The following is a 16,801-nucleotide window of genomic DNA, read 5'->3' on the forward strand; positions in this document are numbered from 1 at the left end:
ACAGCAAGAAATAAGAATTGCATGAGGTCTAGGAGAGTGTGTGATTTTTAGCCTATTGTTAGAGCATTTATTTGTACAGAAACATGAATTCTAAGCCCAGCTTCAGTTCTTGTTTATGTGTATTAGAATAGTTCCTAAAAAAATCAGTTTCATGAGATACCTTATGTAAAACCTTCAGTATTTTATGTAATACTTTCAGTAATGAAATTGGCATGGAAAAATAAGAATGTACTCGTGGAGCTGTGGATGGTGTAAGCCTGGGAGGGAGGTTCTCTGTCAACATAGGAAGAGCAAATACTAGACTGGAATGACTAGAGAGGAATTGATGGAATAGGAATGGGGTGAAATTTAGGTCACACACATATGTGCTAACAGCAAGAATTTCTGATATAAAGTGAAAAATGAAACTGGTACTGGAGAAAAATCCAGGCATCCTGAACAATCAGAAGAAAATTATGCAATGTTAGTATTTCTAGTAAGCCAGGAAAATACTTGCACTTCCATGCAGGAAGTTGGTAAGACATCTGAAAAAAATGATTGAAAATAAGCCTGAAAGAGTTTAATTTCTCCCTCTTAGGGCATTAGAGGGTTAACTGCCAAAAGAAAGAATAGCCTGCTTCAGCCAAAGGCTTACTTGTCCATGTATAATTGTCTATGAATCCATGCAGCTAGAAACAAGGTTCCTAGACATCAGAAGAATAATGCTTGTAGTATCCAACAGGAGGAGTAGGAAACCTGGTTTTTTTGAGGTGGAACTTGTCAAGTCGAATAAAGATATTATTGGCACAGCTGCCTGCATTGGGAAGGACCAGACAATGGTCCAAGACATCCTGCCTAATGAAGTTCCCCTCAGATCCAGTTTGTTTGTCATTTCTGCTCAAATGCTGATGTATTTGAAGGGAGCACCAGAAAGTGGGGAAACAAACTGACAGTTTCTTGCATAAAGCTGTGGAGCTTTTCCAGAACCTGGTTGATTTGTCTGGAGGAGATGAACTCTTGGTAGGGTCTCCATCACTGGGCAGTTCTTAACAATACACAGGATGAAATCCTGGCCCCTGTGAAGTTGATGGAAGCTTGGCCATTAATTTCTTGGAGGCCAGGATTTCACCCTGGAAATGGAATCAAAAGTACATGTATGCTTTCAGAGTCAGAGTGGCTGATTAAATACATCTGGTGCACTGCTCTTTTATCAATCATTGATAAAACAGTGTCTTTTAAATATAAACTTTAGGTGAGCTTAACTGCAAAATTCAAACATGTCCTTTTACAAGACTTAAAAGCATAATTTGTCCGCTTTTTGTCTGAAATAACAGAAATCATGGTAAAAAAATAACACACACCCACACCCATCCACTTCAAACCCCTGTAATATTTGATGTGATGCAGAAATGAGCAATTAAAGCTTAGAAAAGCCAGTTAAAATATTTCTAAACCACACATAAAACTTTATCTTCTAAGAATGGCATCCAAAGCTATATTCCTCCTCCTTTAATTTATGAGCAGTTGAGCTAGGGGTTCATCTGGATTTCGGCATGGACTGTGCTTTCAAGTGACCCAGCACGGCCACGTCTGACACCCCAGCGGGCTCAGGACAGGCACTGACCCTCATCCGCACTGCTGCATCCGAGATGTGGCCAAACACTCGGCACGGGGCTGGGTGCGCAGGAGGGCATAGGGGCTGCAGGAGAGCAAGAGGGCAGAAGAGGGGCTGCAGGAGGGCAGGAGGGCAGAAGAGGGGCTGCAGAAGAGCAGAGGGGCTGCAGGAGAGCAGGAGGGCAGAAGAGGGGCTTGCAGGAGGGCAAGAGGGCAGAAGAAGGGCTGCAGGAGGGCAGAAGAAGGGCTGCAGGAGAGCAGGAGGACAGAAGAGGGGCTTGCAGGAGGGCAAGAGGGCAGAAGAAGGGCTGCAGGAGAGCAGGAGGGCAGAAGAGGGGCTGCAGGAGGGCAAGAGGGACTGCAGGAGAGCAGGAGGGCAGAAGAGGGGCTGCAGAAGAGCAGAGGGACTGCAGGAGAGCAGGAGGGCAGAAGAGGGGCTGCAGAAGAGCAGAGGGGCTTGCAGGAGAGCAGGAGGGCAGAAGAGGGGCTGCAGGAGAGCAGAGGGACTGCAGGAGAGCAGGAGGGCAGAAGAGGGGCTGCAGGAGAGCAGAGGGGCTGCAGGGCGCTGCCCCGACCCCGTGTGTGTGACCGCCGGGCGCGATGCGGAGCCTCCCCCCGTGCATGCCTCCGCCGTGCGCATCCCTGTGCCGGGGTGTGAGCAGTGCGGGGCGGAGGGAGGAGGCCCGGCTCCGTGCCCGGCCCGGCCCAGCCCGGCGCTGCCGGACACCCTTCCCGGCCCCCCCGCGCCCAGCGGGACCGTCCCGCTGCCGCCCCGCCCGCCGCTGAATTTGCTCCGGTCCCTTAATTGTTCCTCTCTCACGGAGAGCTTTGTTTACAGTCCCTTGTGCGGCGAGCTGCATCCCCTCTTATGCTGGCTGCGGGCTGGTGGCCGCCGCAGTCCCGCCCGGCGGCCGGGAGGTAAGGCACGGCTCGGCTTCGCTAGGCACGGCTCGCTATGGCACACTAGCCCATGCTATGGCACGCTAGCCCAGCCTACGGCATGGACTGGCACGGCTCAGCTCGCTGGCAGCCCCGGACCCGCACGCCCCGCGGCCGCGCCCCCGCCGGCTCCCGGTGCCCGCGGGGCTCCGGCTCCCGGTGCGCGGCTGCCCGGGGCGGCCGGGGGTGCTCGGGCACGCCAGGGACCTGCTGCTCCCTCCGCTCCGGCACAGGGCTCCCCCGGTTACAGCAGCAGCGGGGGCTCGGCAGTCGGAACCGCTGCCCGGGTGCAGATCGGGGGTGTCCCGCGGAGCGCTGCCTCTCCGGTACTGCAGGGCTGTACGTGCACAGGGCTGTCCCCGCACAGGGCTGTCCCCGCCTGCTCGCCTCTCTGCTCTCTTGCAGAGGTGCTCGGGGACTGGCGTGCCGCGGAGGGTTTTGCCCCAGGTGTGCGTGTGGCGTGTAGCAGGCGCGTTTGAAAGTTTTGTAGTTAGCACATAACAGAGTTGGTTTGTGGAGGGGATGGGTTGGCTCCCATCCTACCCCCGGCTGTGTCAGGAAAACGAAAAAGGTGCGAGACTTTAAATCTGTTCGTGATTTTACATAAAAACTTGGTAAGAGAAACTTACTGCATCCTGAGGTAGCTGGTATGGAGGTAGTGTGTGCTACGCCTGCCTCTGTAGCTCAGGGCATGGTCCTGGCGTCTTGTAAGTACAAATTCTGGTTGTGTATTTCCAGGAGTGTTCACCTGGGGCAGAGCTGCGGGATTGTGTTGAGGATTACTGTAGCCGGTTGAATTCTGAATGAACTCAGGCTCTCCTCTCGGGACAGAAGGACTCCTTAGGCTATTTTCCATAGTCACTTCAATGCATAACCATAGTGTGAAGTGTGAGCATTATGATTTATTGGGATTTTACATAAGCAAAAACGGGTGTCTGAAGCATTGTGCTAGACAGAGAGAATCTGGCTCAGAGCCTGAAGGTGGAAAACTCAAATGTTTCTCACCGGTTCTGAGTAAAACGTGAAAAAGGGGAAAGGGTTGTAGTGGCTCTTTGCCTTTGCACAGAGATATTCTCTATGTGGGAAGCCTCCGGAGAGAGCACAACATTGAAATGATTCCGAGTTAAAACACTGGAAGCTTCATGTAGAGATCTCATGTGTTTCTGCTTCCCAGTTTTGTGGTGAGGGAGGGAAGGAGACGGGAAGAAATTTCATCTCTAAAAGGTTGTTTTGTCAGGATTTTTGATAAAGACATTCATTTAAAGAAAAATAGCTAAACTGAGTGTAGTTGGGGATAAATACAAATAAATAACTGACAGAGCAATTAATCTTTTCCAAGCAAGATGCTGGCAGAGTGGCTTAGGGGGCACAATTGCACTGGGAAGAGCTTTTCGAGCAAATGTAACCTTGCTGTAATCCAAGTGGAAGTTGACTCCAAGCACATTTCAGAGGTCAGCGTTTGTTTTAATGAAATCTAGATTATTCATCTGAAGTGAGGATTTTTTCCTGCATTTCCCTCCAAACTTTTCAAAAAGTTAAGCTAGTTGCTAGGTCATGTGGAAAAGAATATAGTCAAGGAGATAAACAAGTAGACTTCCTTATTATTAGCTAACTTCAATAATCAGCTAAATATACTGTGGCTATGTCCCAGGCTTATTCCAAGGATCTTCTGGAGAACAGCAGCAGTTTATACCTGTAAATGTTTGTGTTTGTGAAAGGTTAGTAAGGTCTAAATAACTTAAAACCAGAAAAACCCTCGAAGTTTATCATTATACAAACTTACTTTCATGCATTTACTCTCATCCCCACTTCAGACTCCTGCTTCTGTGTTGAAATGATCTTCCATGATCATGCTCTTCTAGAAAGGGAATGTCAAGTAAGATTAGCAACATAAATCTCTGCTGCTTCATGAGTTTTACCCAGCTGCCTGGTGATTTCACAGCTGTTTCTGCAGTTGATAACAATTTCCATCGCTCTGCTTTCTGCAGAGTCGTCACTGCCCTGCTGCAGAGTCCATCTTGTCCCTCTTGGAGTTACAAATCTTGTTTTTAAAAATCCAGTAACAGAAATGAACAACAGTAAATATAATGGACTTACGTTTACAACAGAGAGTTCTTAGACTCTGTTAGTCTGCTTTTTTTATTCTGAGTTTTTGGGATTATATTACTTAGATTTTCTTATAGTGGAATAGTTTTTAAAGGTTTTTCTAGTAGTAAGTGTGTTGTCACAGTCAGTTCACAGCTAGGAAATCTGAGGAACAGGGAGATTGAGTGATTTGCTCAAAGAAATTGGACACATAGAAGAGACAAACCCCCATATATTCTGAGTCATTATTCCCATAGGTGAAGTGAGTAATAGAAATTAAGTTACATGAGACTTTTATCTACAGAAATTCTAGTGCATTGCTTTCTCCTGCCTGGCTCTTTCTGGGGGACTTGACTGGGTTATGATACTCACTACTGGGACATCACATCCTCAAAGGAAAATGTTACACAGGGCCAGAAATGGGTGGCTGGTTCCAAGAAAAGAAGCCACTAGGAGAGCCAGAGGGAGAACATCTTCTGCTTTGGTTTGGTTAGGAGCAGGAGTCAGCACACAGCAGGAGCTTTTCCACTCATGACTTTTATTCTTAAGAAGCTGGTAAATATCCAACAACTTTCCTTGTAGGAAACTTCCATGCTAGAATACTGTCACCTCCAGTTCATCATTCAGCAACATCTGACACTTCAAAGCCTTGAGCAGCTCTTTCTGCCTTGAATTGTCATACAAGACATCTTCAGCACTCTTCCTCTGCTTTCTGAGCCAAGGATCTGTTACCATGGATTTCTCATGGATCTGGTAGGTGCACATGCTGATGAATTTCATGTCTTTTTGATAACTCTCAACTTACACTTATTAGTGGCTAAAAATTTCCTCTCCCCTTTATCCAGGGTTAGCCACAGATTGCCACAGAAGCACATTCTTCCTCCAACTCAAAGTAGCTCCTTAAGATAGTACTTGTGGTATGATTAGTGAGAGGATGCTGGTGTTGCTGGGTATCTTTGCCTAAATTTCTTACCCTGAAACTCGAACCAAATCACCTGTTGGCCTAAGTCAGAAGTGACTTTGCTGGCAATGAGGATCCAGTGCCCTTTTTTCTAGGGATGAATACCTTTGCTCACACTTCAAATAGGTTCTGTTGTTTATTTAATTTAATGGTATTTCAATAGAGGGCTGTGTATTTGTTTTGTATGAATGCTTGCCTTCTTGTATCCTATTCCAGACAAAAACTGTGCTCCTCAGAAATCAACAGGTATTTTCCCATTTACTTAATTATTAGAGATTAGAATTTTTTTTTTAATTCCTGTTAGATTTGACTGTATAAATACATCTTATTTCTTCATAGATCTCTGTCCAAGAGGTCTAGGAGATTTTAATGCTCAATGAAGATGTATCTAAAGCAGAGGGACAAGGACTTTAGAGACAGGAGTAAATACATTTTGATTGAAGGTTAAAATTTTTCAGAATAATAATGCTTATTATGGGCTTTTTCAAGTTACTGGGAAGTTTCCCTATTTCAGTGACTGTTAGAATAGTTGGATTTTTGAATAGTTGTTACAGTGTATTTGAGCCAATACACCTTTTATATTCAAAATAGTATTTTTTTTTCTCCCTCAAACAAATAATAAAATGTTATAGTAATTGAATATGGCTAATGCTAAGATTGAAAAAAGGTGACATTTGGGGACCACATTCTTATGTTATGCTGAACTTCTGTAATGTTTTATGGATAAGTAATGCAGCAACATAATGGCACCAGTTTAAGTCTCACTGCTATGTCAGTCATTGAAAATGCAGAACTTGGGCTCAGATCCACATAGGAAGAGATCAGTGGCACTTGAGAGCAAACCCATGGCTTTCCTGGGCTCTTTCTTTCTGATTTAAAAGACACTTAATCATGCATTATGATTCAAAGAACAAAGCTACTGAACCTAGGAGAATTCAGGATATCTAAGGTGTCAGCCCAGATATATTTGCTTTGTCTGATAAGCATTGAAGAAATCCCTTTCCTGCCCTTGGAGATACCGAGTACTCTCACAGAAACAGGCAGAATCATTGAATGGTTATGGTTGGAAGGGACGTCTGGAGGTCATTTGGTCCAACCCCCCTATTGCTCAGCAGGGTCACCTAGACAATGCTGCCCAGGACTGTGCAGATGGCTTTTGAGTATCTCCAAGGGTAGAGACTCCAAAACCTCACTATGTTCCAGTGCTCAGTTACACTCCCAGTGCAAAAGCTTTTCCTGATGATCAGTGTGTTTCAGTGTGTGCCTGTTGCCTCTTCTGTCTCTGCATGTGCTGGGTGTGTTGTGTGTGCTCAGCAGGGACAGGCTCCTCTGGCAGGGCTGAGCCCAGAGGCAGCTCTGCACAGCAGATACAACAGGGAGCTGAGCACTTTTCCCTAGAGCAGTAGAACTAAAGCTTTGGCAAACCAGACCTGAGCTTTCCTTCTCTCTTGAGGGTTCAAGGAGACTTTGTATACAAACTCTCTGACTACATCCAGCATTTAGCCTGTTTGTGCCTGTGTTTTTTTTAAACAGAGTGAAATCCTCTTTCTTGTAACCCAGGGTCAGTTATAGGAGGTACTGAGGTATAAAACCAAGGGCTCTCCACAATGAACGAATATATCTTAGCAACAAGGGTGGAGTGGTGGGAAAGGAAAAGGAGAATACAAGTATCTGGCAATTAACTTCCTAGTCACAGATGTGAAGGTGATAAAAGTGATAAAAGCATTACTGCATTGCCAGCACTCTTCTTTGTTCTCTGAGCTGTATATCATGCTGCTCATGAAAGCAAAAGCAGCACAGCCCACACCAGAGAGTGGTGGAGGAGTCCTGGGAGCTACTCACAGCAGTAAAACCAGCGGTTCCCCAGTGTCCCAGTGTCGCCGTCTCTGGAGCGTGTGCTGGGGTGCACTGAGCTGGGTCCAAGACAGCACATCTGTGGCAGCCTCAGTGTTGGCAGAGCTCACTACAGGCCCCAGAGTGACCACACATCACCAGAGCCCCAGAGGTAAGGCTGAGGTCTGTCATGGCAGCCTGGAATGGTGGAGAGCCGTGGGCTCCTCTTGCTCTGATCAGGTGGACTCTGATTATTCCCTGGGCTCCCCAGAGCCAAAAGGTATTTGCGTCCTGTGCAGATTCAGTCAAACTGTGCATGCTGTCAGGACTGAGAGTGTGTTTATAGTATGAAGACAGGAGGAAAACAACCTGCTGTATCTGAGATGAGTGAATATGATGGTAAATCTCCCTCCTGTACAGTAACAGGGATGTAATTTCATGGATTTACAAGAGACCCATTGCTTTTGCATGAAGCCAGTGTAAATGGCAAGCTGTCAGTCTGGCACTGATGTTGCTGTAACAGGAGGTTCACCAACCTTGAGCTGAGCTGAGTGCGGGAAACTGTTTGCATCCCCACTCCCCCCACATCTCCACCTTGTCATGACAATTTGAATTTTTTCCCTAAGTAGCACTTGCACTGGGAAAGGGCTCACTGTTCATCCTAGTTTTTGCTGGCTAGTACTTGACCATGTTATTGTGATGTGCAGTGGAGCAAATCTGTGTAATGTATTGTGTGTAGGTGTATAAAGAAACAGTTTAGGAAAAGTTTGTGAGAAAAAAATCAAAACAGTGTGTGAACTTTACCTTTTTGTGAGGAAATGTAATGCCATTGAAGTCTAAATTACATCTAGAAATACTGACTTTAGGATGTAACTTAATGTAGGATTTGGCCCACAACACTTTAATGTTGGTGTTTGTCTTGTTCTATGACTCTGTTCTTTCTAGCACTTACATACATACTACTGTAAGAATTGATTCAGATCCTTCACAATCAGTTGTGTCACTGTTGATCTTGTGCATAAATCCTTGTGGGGTCTGAATGTCTGGTTGTTTGTGATCCCAAGGTGATACTTCTGTGTCCCCTTTTGCCTTATAAATAATTGGTAATTACTGGTTGAACTCGTGCTCTTTTCTCCACAGCGCAGCACGTGCTCAGCAGAGCCTGCTCTAGCCTAAGAACGGACTGAGTCAAGACCATCAAGATGACAAACGAACCAATCAAAGAGATCTTGGGCACCCCAAAGCATCCTGATTCAGTACCCACAGAGAAGAGTAACAACAATGACTGTGTGATTACCACCATCCCTCTGGTCAGCGAGTGCCAGCTGACAGCAGCCACGGGGGGAGCAGAGCTCTCGTGCTACCGCTGCACCATTCCCTTCGGCGTGGTCATCCTGATAGCCGGCATTGTGGTGACTGCTGTGGCATACAGCTTCAACTCCCATGGATCCATCATCTCCGTTTTTGGGCTGGTCCTCTTGTCCTCAGGACTCGTTCTGCTGGCTTCCAGCGCAGTGTGCTGGAAGATCAGGGAGCAGAACAAGAAAGCAAAGAGGCGGGAGAGCCAGACAGCGCTCGTGGCAAACCAGCGAACCTTGTTTGGTTAAAGACAACCAAGAGAAGGCTGGACAGAAGGCAGAACCTTTGTAAGTCAACTTGGCTATTTATCAGTGGGAGAGATTGCAGGTTCTAATTTAACTGTGGGAATGAACTGAAAGGAAAATGGAATGGGTTAAGAAATATTCATAACAACTCTGCAAGTGCTCTTAATATTTTTCTTCCTGCATACTTGGTAGGGATTCTTTCCAAGACAGAGGAAAACCCATTTTTCCTACACAGAAAACTGTGTCATCATAACTGCAACCATCCTGACCGTGTTCTCCAACATGCTGATTGTGTTGGAAAGGGGGCTTGTGAGAACTGAGAAAATAATTTGAACTGACTTGAAATGCCAGAGATCTCCTTAAAACACTGACATTTGACCAAGGGAGAAGTCATAGCATTTGAAGTGACTATGAGCTTATGGCCAGAGTATCTGGGACTTAAACTGTAGCTCAAAAAAAAAAAAAAAAAAAAGGCAATAAGAACACACTGCAAATTGCTCAATAAGCTGATTCTAATATTTTATGTAACTTCCCCTCCCAATACCTGTGGTACTTTCCCCTTTTTTTAAACCAACTAATATTAATTTTGTTTTATTATTGAATAGAAATCAGTAGAAATGTGTAAGTGTATTGTCTAACCTAAATAACGAGGTATGATCATAGCTTAAAACATGAGACTTTTTTTTGCAAATTAAAGTGGTTAGGTTTAGCACTTTTGGTTATTTTGCTATAAAACTAAAAAATAAATTTCATTAAAATAATATCCAGTGCTGCTAGACCTTTGGAAAATATTTCTTTATTGCTATCAAGATAGCTTGTATCTTCAACTCTGACTGCTCTATATTTCTATTTTTGTAGAACAATCCCTGTGACAATAACTGTGAACACATGTACTGCTGATCTCCTACAAAAACCTCTGCAGCCTATGGACTTTGGTTTGATAGTCCAACCTCTGCAGCTTGATTAACAGCTCTGTTATTGAAAAATCACAGCAGACAGTTTTGCAGACACTCACTGTCACAGTCAGTTCTGAGACACAACTTTTAATAATAACTCGTGGAAGCAAAGCCATGTGTAGTGTTTGCTGATTGAGCTTTGGGATTACAAATTTTCATGAAAAGCAGGTGCCAGGTGTCCCCTGCGTGTGGCTGAGGTGTTCATTCTGTAACTCTTGTGTTCTAGAGGTCTTTCAGCTTTTCTCAGTTAATGGATTATTGAGGGGCCTGTCCCAAATTGAAGCAAACCAGAACATGATTTCTCCTTCTTGAAGGAAGAGTGGTGCTGAGCTGAGTCACAGATTTCCACATGAGTAGGCAGAGGGGCTGCATGCAGCCCTTTTCTATTTTTTCACTCTTTTATTTTTCCCCTTACTTTCTGCAGACTCAGTAGTGCTGGGTATGATTTTTGCTTTCCACTACCAAGGTGAGACAGGCCTGTGCTTTCTCTTTGCCCCCAGAGCCTCTGGCAGCCAGGACAGCTTTGGTGATGCTGCTGCAGAGCCCACCTGCCAGAGAGGTGCTGCAGGGGGTTCCTTCTGCAGCTCATCCTGGATCCCTACGCTTCTCCTGCTGAAACCACCAAGGAATTCTGGCTTAGGTGCTGCCATTTCCTCTGCCCTCCATGGTTTAAGCTTGTTACATCCATAACTTATCCCTGGATTTGCAAAGTGCACTCATGTTTTAAATAGAGTGAGCTATATGTGCAGCAGGGGATGTTTGGGGTCAGTATTTGCGTTGCCACACTCCGTGGTTACCAGACGCTATAATAAAATCACTTGCATCAGAGGAAAGCTGACAACACATTTTAGCACTTCCATAGCCCTCACTTAATCACGGCAGGAAGCTTTCCTGCTGCTAGGAGAACATGTTGCGTCACCAGAACATCTGACACCGGTGTCTAGTGTCAATCACTTTGCTTAAGGTCATAAAAAATATTAGGGTGTCCCCTTACGATGTACAGGTTTTGCATGAGTGACAATTCATGGGAAATGCATAGCATGATAAATAATGGAACAGGTGGACTAAAGTGGTGTCTTTCCTGTTTAAAATGAGAAAAGTGATTGACATCAGCAAAGCTAGATAAGCTAAATAGAGCTGTTCATCTTTTTCCCTCCCTGGGAACACAATAGTTTTTCTGACTCCTTCTTCCCCCTCCCCATTTCTTTTTTTCCTCAGTAGAATTTTGGGGGCTGCTAAGGAGAGAACTGCAGGGCTGTAGAGATGCAGTGATTTCCACTACCTGTGTAGCAGTTTGGCTTCATGATTCCTTGGTTAACCCCAGAGCAGGAGCAGCCCATTGCCCTCTCCAGAAGTCTTTCCCACACATGGGTCCTCCTTTGGCCATCACTGTGATACAGCTGAGCTTGCAGAAGGAAGGTAGAAGTACAAGGTGATGCTCAGCTCCAAGTCAAAAAAGAAAAGCCAAACTCAGTGGAATGGAGACAATGGGTGTTCTGGAGCAGTCTTTTTTCAGGAAGGGTAAATAACAGTGAGTAAGAGTTGCTCTGCCACTACTAGAGATGATTTCCCTTCCCTTTGCTCTGCTTTCTTTGACATCTGCAGTGCATAGGCAAGGACACAGCAGAGTTCCTGGACCACCCTCTGCCTTGGTGATTGTGAGGTACCTGGGCATTACCCAGCCTGTGAGCAGTGACAGACACATTGCAGTGACCCCTGGCACAGCAAAGCTTCAGACACACCATCATCTCCTGCAGTACCAAACTGACCTGCTGGGAGGCCTCTGGGTGATAGCGGGCTGCTGAGCTCAGCAGCATCGTCTGTATCCTCTAGAGATGAGGTACATGGCACAAGCGTCTTCATACTAAGAAGCAAATGAAAGGCTGTGCAGGAATTCAGGCTTATTTGTCTTTATTCAGAGGAGCAAAACAGTAACTTTATGTGGAAGAATCCCAGCACCTGATCCTGGTGTCCTGCAGGAGGAAAGCAGAGGTTGTGAGCAGTTCAGGCAGAGATTTTTATGATGTTGAAGCTATTTTCAAAGGTTTCATCACTAAGTGTTCACATGGCCTTAGAAACTGATTTCTCCCCCATGATTTGTTTGCATTGATTTTGGGCCAGTCTAAAGCAGTAGTAGCATCTTTTCTGACTGACCAGTGATGACATCCGACCCATGTCTCACAGTCTATGTTTTTTTCTTCTTGCAAATCTATATATTTCATATTTTTTCATTATTATCCTCTCTCTCTGCACACCCAGGAACAACATATCCTTTTCAGCCCTTAAAGCCCAACCAAAATTTCTGCTTCAAATTTTGAACCCCATGACCTAATCTGGATTGATTTGAGGTTTCATGCCTGGATGCTGGGTGCTGTAGTGCACCAAGTCTTTCATACAAAGCCATCTGGAACTCCACGATTGCTGTTTGGTGTTTCTCATGGGAATCTGAGAAGCAGAAGGATGCAACCCTGTGGAGATCAAAGTGACTTTCCAGTTCAGAAACACCTTTCCTTCTGGTGTGAAAAGGCTTTGAATGTGACAAATGGTGTTTCAGTTCTGGGAGAGGCTGGGTGGGAGCTGATGCAAATTTTATTCTCACAATTGCTTGTCTCTCCCTTCCTGAAAACCCTGGCAGCACTGCACAAGCAAAACTGCCCTCACAAGGATAGAAAATTATCTAATAGAGGAATTGCGCTGGTGCTCCGGGCAAATGTTACAACGATCTTAAATAATAATTTCAAAACCTAAGCACAGGAAATTGTGTCTGTAACTACACCCTGTATTGCTATTGTACAAAAAGACAGTTATACCCGGGGACAGTATTTTAAAATAATATTCAGTTTGGTATGACAATGCTTAGATTTTGTTCAAGCCAAAACACCCAATTTACAATTCCCCAGTCATTTCACGTGTTGTGTTTTGTACGTGACTCTGACTTTAATATCATAATTTTCCAGGTTAAAAAAAAAAAAAAAAAAAAGAACAAGAGAGAAAGAGAGAAAGGTTAGTTTCATGGACTTGTGTCAAGAATTAAGTTTCTCTGCCATGGACACTTGGGAGAGCTCCTGTTACCAAACACTGAATGTACAGTGTTACTGCAGCTCCACAGAACAGGAACCAGCTCGGAGTGTGGAACGAAGAGAGGCCTGAGAGTCTCATCAGCATCCGGAAGAGTCAGGCCTGGAACAAGCCCTCTGGAGTATCCCGTATTCCTGCCTCAGATCTGCTTATCCAGAGTCAAATCCAGGGTTACTGCTCCTTTGATAGCTGAGATAGAAGTTGCAGGTTTCACCTAATTTGTTTTCACAACTAATAATAATAATTATAATAATAATAATAATAATAGCAGAACAATAGTGGCAGCCATCATTTTGGATACATATTACCAGTACCTCTGAGCACTGACAGACTTAATTTTGCTTTTATATTTACAATACCTTTGATGCCTGTAGGTTGTATGATTTTTTAGCTATATCAATATAAATATTTGCCAGTCATGAAGGGCTTTTATATATTGAAGTACATTACATATCAAGAATGGCACTGTATGATGTGAAAAATACAGATTCTGCAGAAATCTATGTGTGGACTAAATCTTACAGGCTAAACCATGTGGGAGAACAATGGTCTTAACTGCAAAATCAACTTGAATTTTTGGCTTTTATTCAGGTTGTTGATGTCACTATTAACATGACATAGGACCTAATCCTTCCTCTTGTGAGCAGCCAGTTGGAGTCCCATTGTCCTGACTCTGTGCACCCTAAAATTTGCATTTGTAGCAAACATGGCAATTTTGAAAAACACTTCTTTTGTATTGATTGCTTTTCTTCTTAATTCTTCCGTGTTTTCTATACTAGTAGAAAAATTATTAAACTTTAAAAACTTAAAAAGAGGAAGGAAAGAGAAAAACACACAACTGCAGATGTTGGACGCTGCATAGAGAATGGACGGATAGTAAATGTGCCTTGTTGATAGAGAATTTTAAAAATATATGTCTTGTTTCTGATACATCCTGGACTGTATCCTGTAGTTTCATTCTTACAAAATGCCTGAAGTCCCCAGGTTAACATCAGTCTTAGATACTCACCTCATATTTATTTTCTGTTTCCCAGGAACCATTTAGCTCAGAAAAAGGCAGATTCTTTTACCATCTTTTGCAGCCTGACTGACATCAAATGGCCACGTGGGATTTGCAGAGGCAGTGTCCCCATGGTTTTTTAAGTTAAAAGGCATTCAGCCACAGTCTGCTCCTGAAGGGGTAGGCACTGTGCAGAGGTAAAGATTTCTGTGCTGCAGCAAGAGATGTCAGTGAATAATTTGTGACAAAAAGGTAAATAACAGCAGAGCAGCCCTTCACCGCCTCTTCTCAGCCACGTTCCCTTTCCATCTGAAGGCCCAAGTTTGTGAATAGAGTTAACAGCTTTCCTGGAAAACTGGCCCATGACATTATTTCCTTGTGAACTCCATCCACCTGTCATGTTAGGGCTTGGTGCAACGCCAGGGCTGGCAGGAAATAATAGGCAGCAGGATGCTGGTGTGTGTCGATGGCCCTGACCCTCCCATTCCTGAACATGAATAAGCCTCGAGCTCACCGGGCGTCAGAGCCGTGCGGCTCCTGGGCCCTGGGACGAGCATGGGTGGGAGGCACAGCCACTAAAATAACATCCAGCCAGCAGAGCTGTAGCCCAGAGTGCTGTGGGAAGGGATGGTGTCACATTCTCACTGCCTGCCTGCTCTTTGTTCTCTCCCCTGCACCCTCGCTGTGCTGCAGAGAGAAAACTGCTGCTTCACACAGTAAAAAAGGACAAAGTAGGCCTCCATGTGAATTAGCTGAGATTTCCCTGAACAGACTTATTTCCCTGAAATCCATGGGGTATGTTATGGATGACCATCTCTGTTGCCACTTCTGCTTTGCTTCTATCTAGATAAAGAAAATACAATTCTTTGCCTACCAACTGATGGTGCTTTAAAGAACGACCTCTGCTATCACATAAGCAAAGGGCTTTTCACTCCGGATTGCAGAATGAACTTGTAAAGAAACATCCTGATCTCTTAACCATTTCTCTATGAACAGTTTTCTCAAGAAAGTCTAATGGCTGGGTCTGGAAGAAAATTGTTTCCTAATTTGGAGCAAAAGTGGTACAGCAGAAGTTTAATGAAATGCAGACTTGAAGCAAAGCATCCTGTCACCTCTTTCCCTTTTTTCCCCAAAGGCAAGAATGCTGATGTGAATAATGTAACTCATGAAAGATCATAAAGATGGTCAAGTTATTGCTGATGTTACAGCTCTTGCAAGATGAGTGACTAAATGTGTATAGGACCAACACCTCATTAGTCTTTTATAAGGAAAACCCCTACAACTTCGGGAACAAGCTGTTCTTCCCTTGGCAAAACCTTTTCGTTCCTCCATCACAGCAGCTGGGCCATGAAAGGTGCTGTAGCCTCAACTGCCACCAGCTCCAAGTATTGTGAAAGATATGAACCATCGGTGTTGGGCACAGCATTCACATCACAGTCACTGCTTTGCTCGTGTTCTGCCCCTCTGTGTGCTGACATCAGTGGAGCTAAGGTGGCTTTTCTGCACAGCCACCTCTTCCTCACTATAGCCTGGGCTGCTCCATCATGCCAGACAGGACTAGAGCGACTTAGCTACAGACACAGAAAAATGCAGTTGGTCTGTAAAGTGACCAAAAGTGAAAGCATGAAGCCTGGAGCTCAGGATGGGACAGAAAAATCAGGGAGAATCCCTGTGCCCATGTGTGTTTTGCTCACACTAATGCTAAAGCAGAGGTAAGTACTGCAGAGGAGGACTGAAGCATGCTGGCAACCAGCCTGGGGAAACTTCTCTTCCCTGGCTACGTGAAGGGCTTTGTTTTCCTCTGCATAAAGCAGAGGACAGCCAGCAGCTCTGGGCTCTGCACTGAGCGTTGCCAGACACCCCGGAGCTGAATCACAGCGTGGAGTTGCTGATGCTCTTCTGGCAGTGGCTTTGTGGGACCTCAGAGGAACTAGCCATTACATCATTTCCCACAGGCCACCAACCAGGGACTCAATCAGATGGTATCAACTTTCACTCTGGTCTTTGGTCAGAATGGTCAATAAAAGCCATTCCCCTGGTGGTGGTAAAACCAGTTGTGCTTTTGTGGAAGAATTACTACTCAACAGCTTTTGAAATACAACAGGCTCCTTCCAGTCAGAGCTACAAAATTTAAAAGTGACCCCAGAACTGGCCATTACTGAAAAACAAAACTGCACAGGAACTGGCAGCCAGACATTCCTCTCCCTGGAAAATCACATTTTACAACTGCCCTGGCTCGCAGCACTTCTCTAAAATTTTGCTGTGTTTTTACAGGACCCATATCTCTTAATCCACTCACTTTTGGTGTATTTTCTGTTTGTGTTCCCAGCCACTGCTGAGCCCACCTTTGTTACAGGCCCTGCAGCTCTGAGCATCCCCTGTCTCCCAGAGTGATGGTTACAAGGCTGTCCAGGGCAGAGCTGTCTCCCCAAGCCCTTTGCACGGCACCGAGGTCCCGAGAGCCGAGCAGGGACACAAATTTGGGATATTTTTGAGCGCCATCTACTGGAGTTTTATCTGTTTTCTAATTGCACACTTTTTGTGTTTATATTCGCACATCGATTCAATAATTCAATACTCTGTGTTCACCTCTAGGAAGGATTTAAAATTGCAAAGAATGACAAAGGAAGACTTCAGCACCCTGGTGCTCCCACAACTGAGAGCATCCCTCAGCCTCACAACAAGCTCTTAGTCATGCTCCCATGATTCTGATAGTCCTTCATTTCCTAGGGTGACAGATTTCCAAATGCTA

General features: G+C 44.9%; 1 protein-coding gene across 4 annotated transcripts; it reads left to right on the forward strand.

Moving 5' to 3' along the window:
- The first annotated feature begins 2,382 nt into the window (after positions 1-2,382).
- On the forward strand, positions 2,383-13,984 carry TMEM100 (transmembrane protein 100). 4 transcript variants are annotated; one of them, XM_069032555.1, is made up of 4 exons: positions 2,383-2,511; positions 5,200-5,370; positions 8,552-9,057; positions 12,929-13,984. In XM_069032555.1, the coding sequence occupies exon 3, from the start codon at positions 8,614-8,616 to the stop codon at positions 9,016-9,018; it is 405 nt and encodes a 134-aa protein (XP_068888656.1). In that variant the 5' UTR covers positions 2,383-2,511; positions 5,200-5,370; positions 8,552-8,613; the 3' UTR covers positions 9,019-9,057; positions 12,929-13,984. The 4 variants fall into 4 exon arrangements, with proteins under 4 accessions (XP_068888656.1, XP_068888655.1, XP_068888657.1 ...); XM_069032554.1 differs by lacking the exon at positions 12,929-13,984 and adding an exon at positions 9,874-12,922; XM_069032553.1 differs by lacking the exon at positions 12,929-13,984 and having other exon boundaries at positions 2,385-2,511; positions 8,552-9,059.
- Positions 13,985-16,801: the final 2,817 nt, after the last annotated feature.

Source organism: Aphelocoma coerulescens, chromosome 18 (assembly GCF_041296385.1).
Source record: "Aphelocoma coerulescens isolate FSJ_1873_10779 chromosome 18, UR_Acoe_1.0, whole genome shotgun sequence".
NCBI classification, from domain to species: Eukaryota; Metazoa; Chordata; class Aves; order Passeriformes; family Corvidae; genus Aphelocoma; species Aphelocoma coerulescens.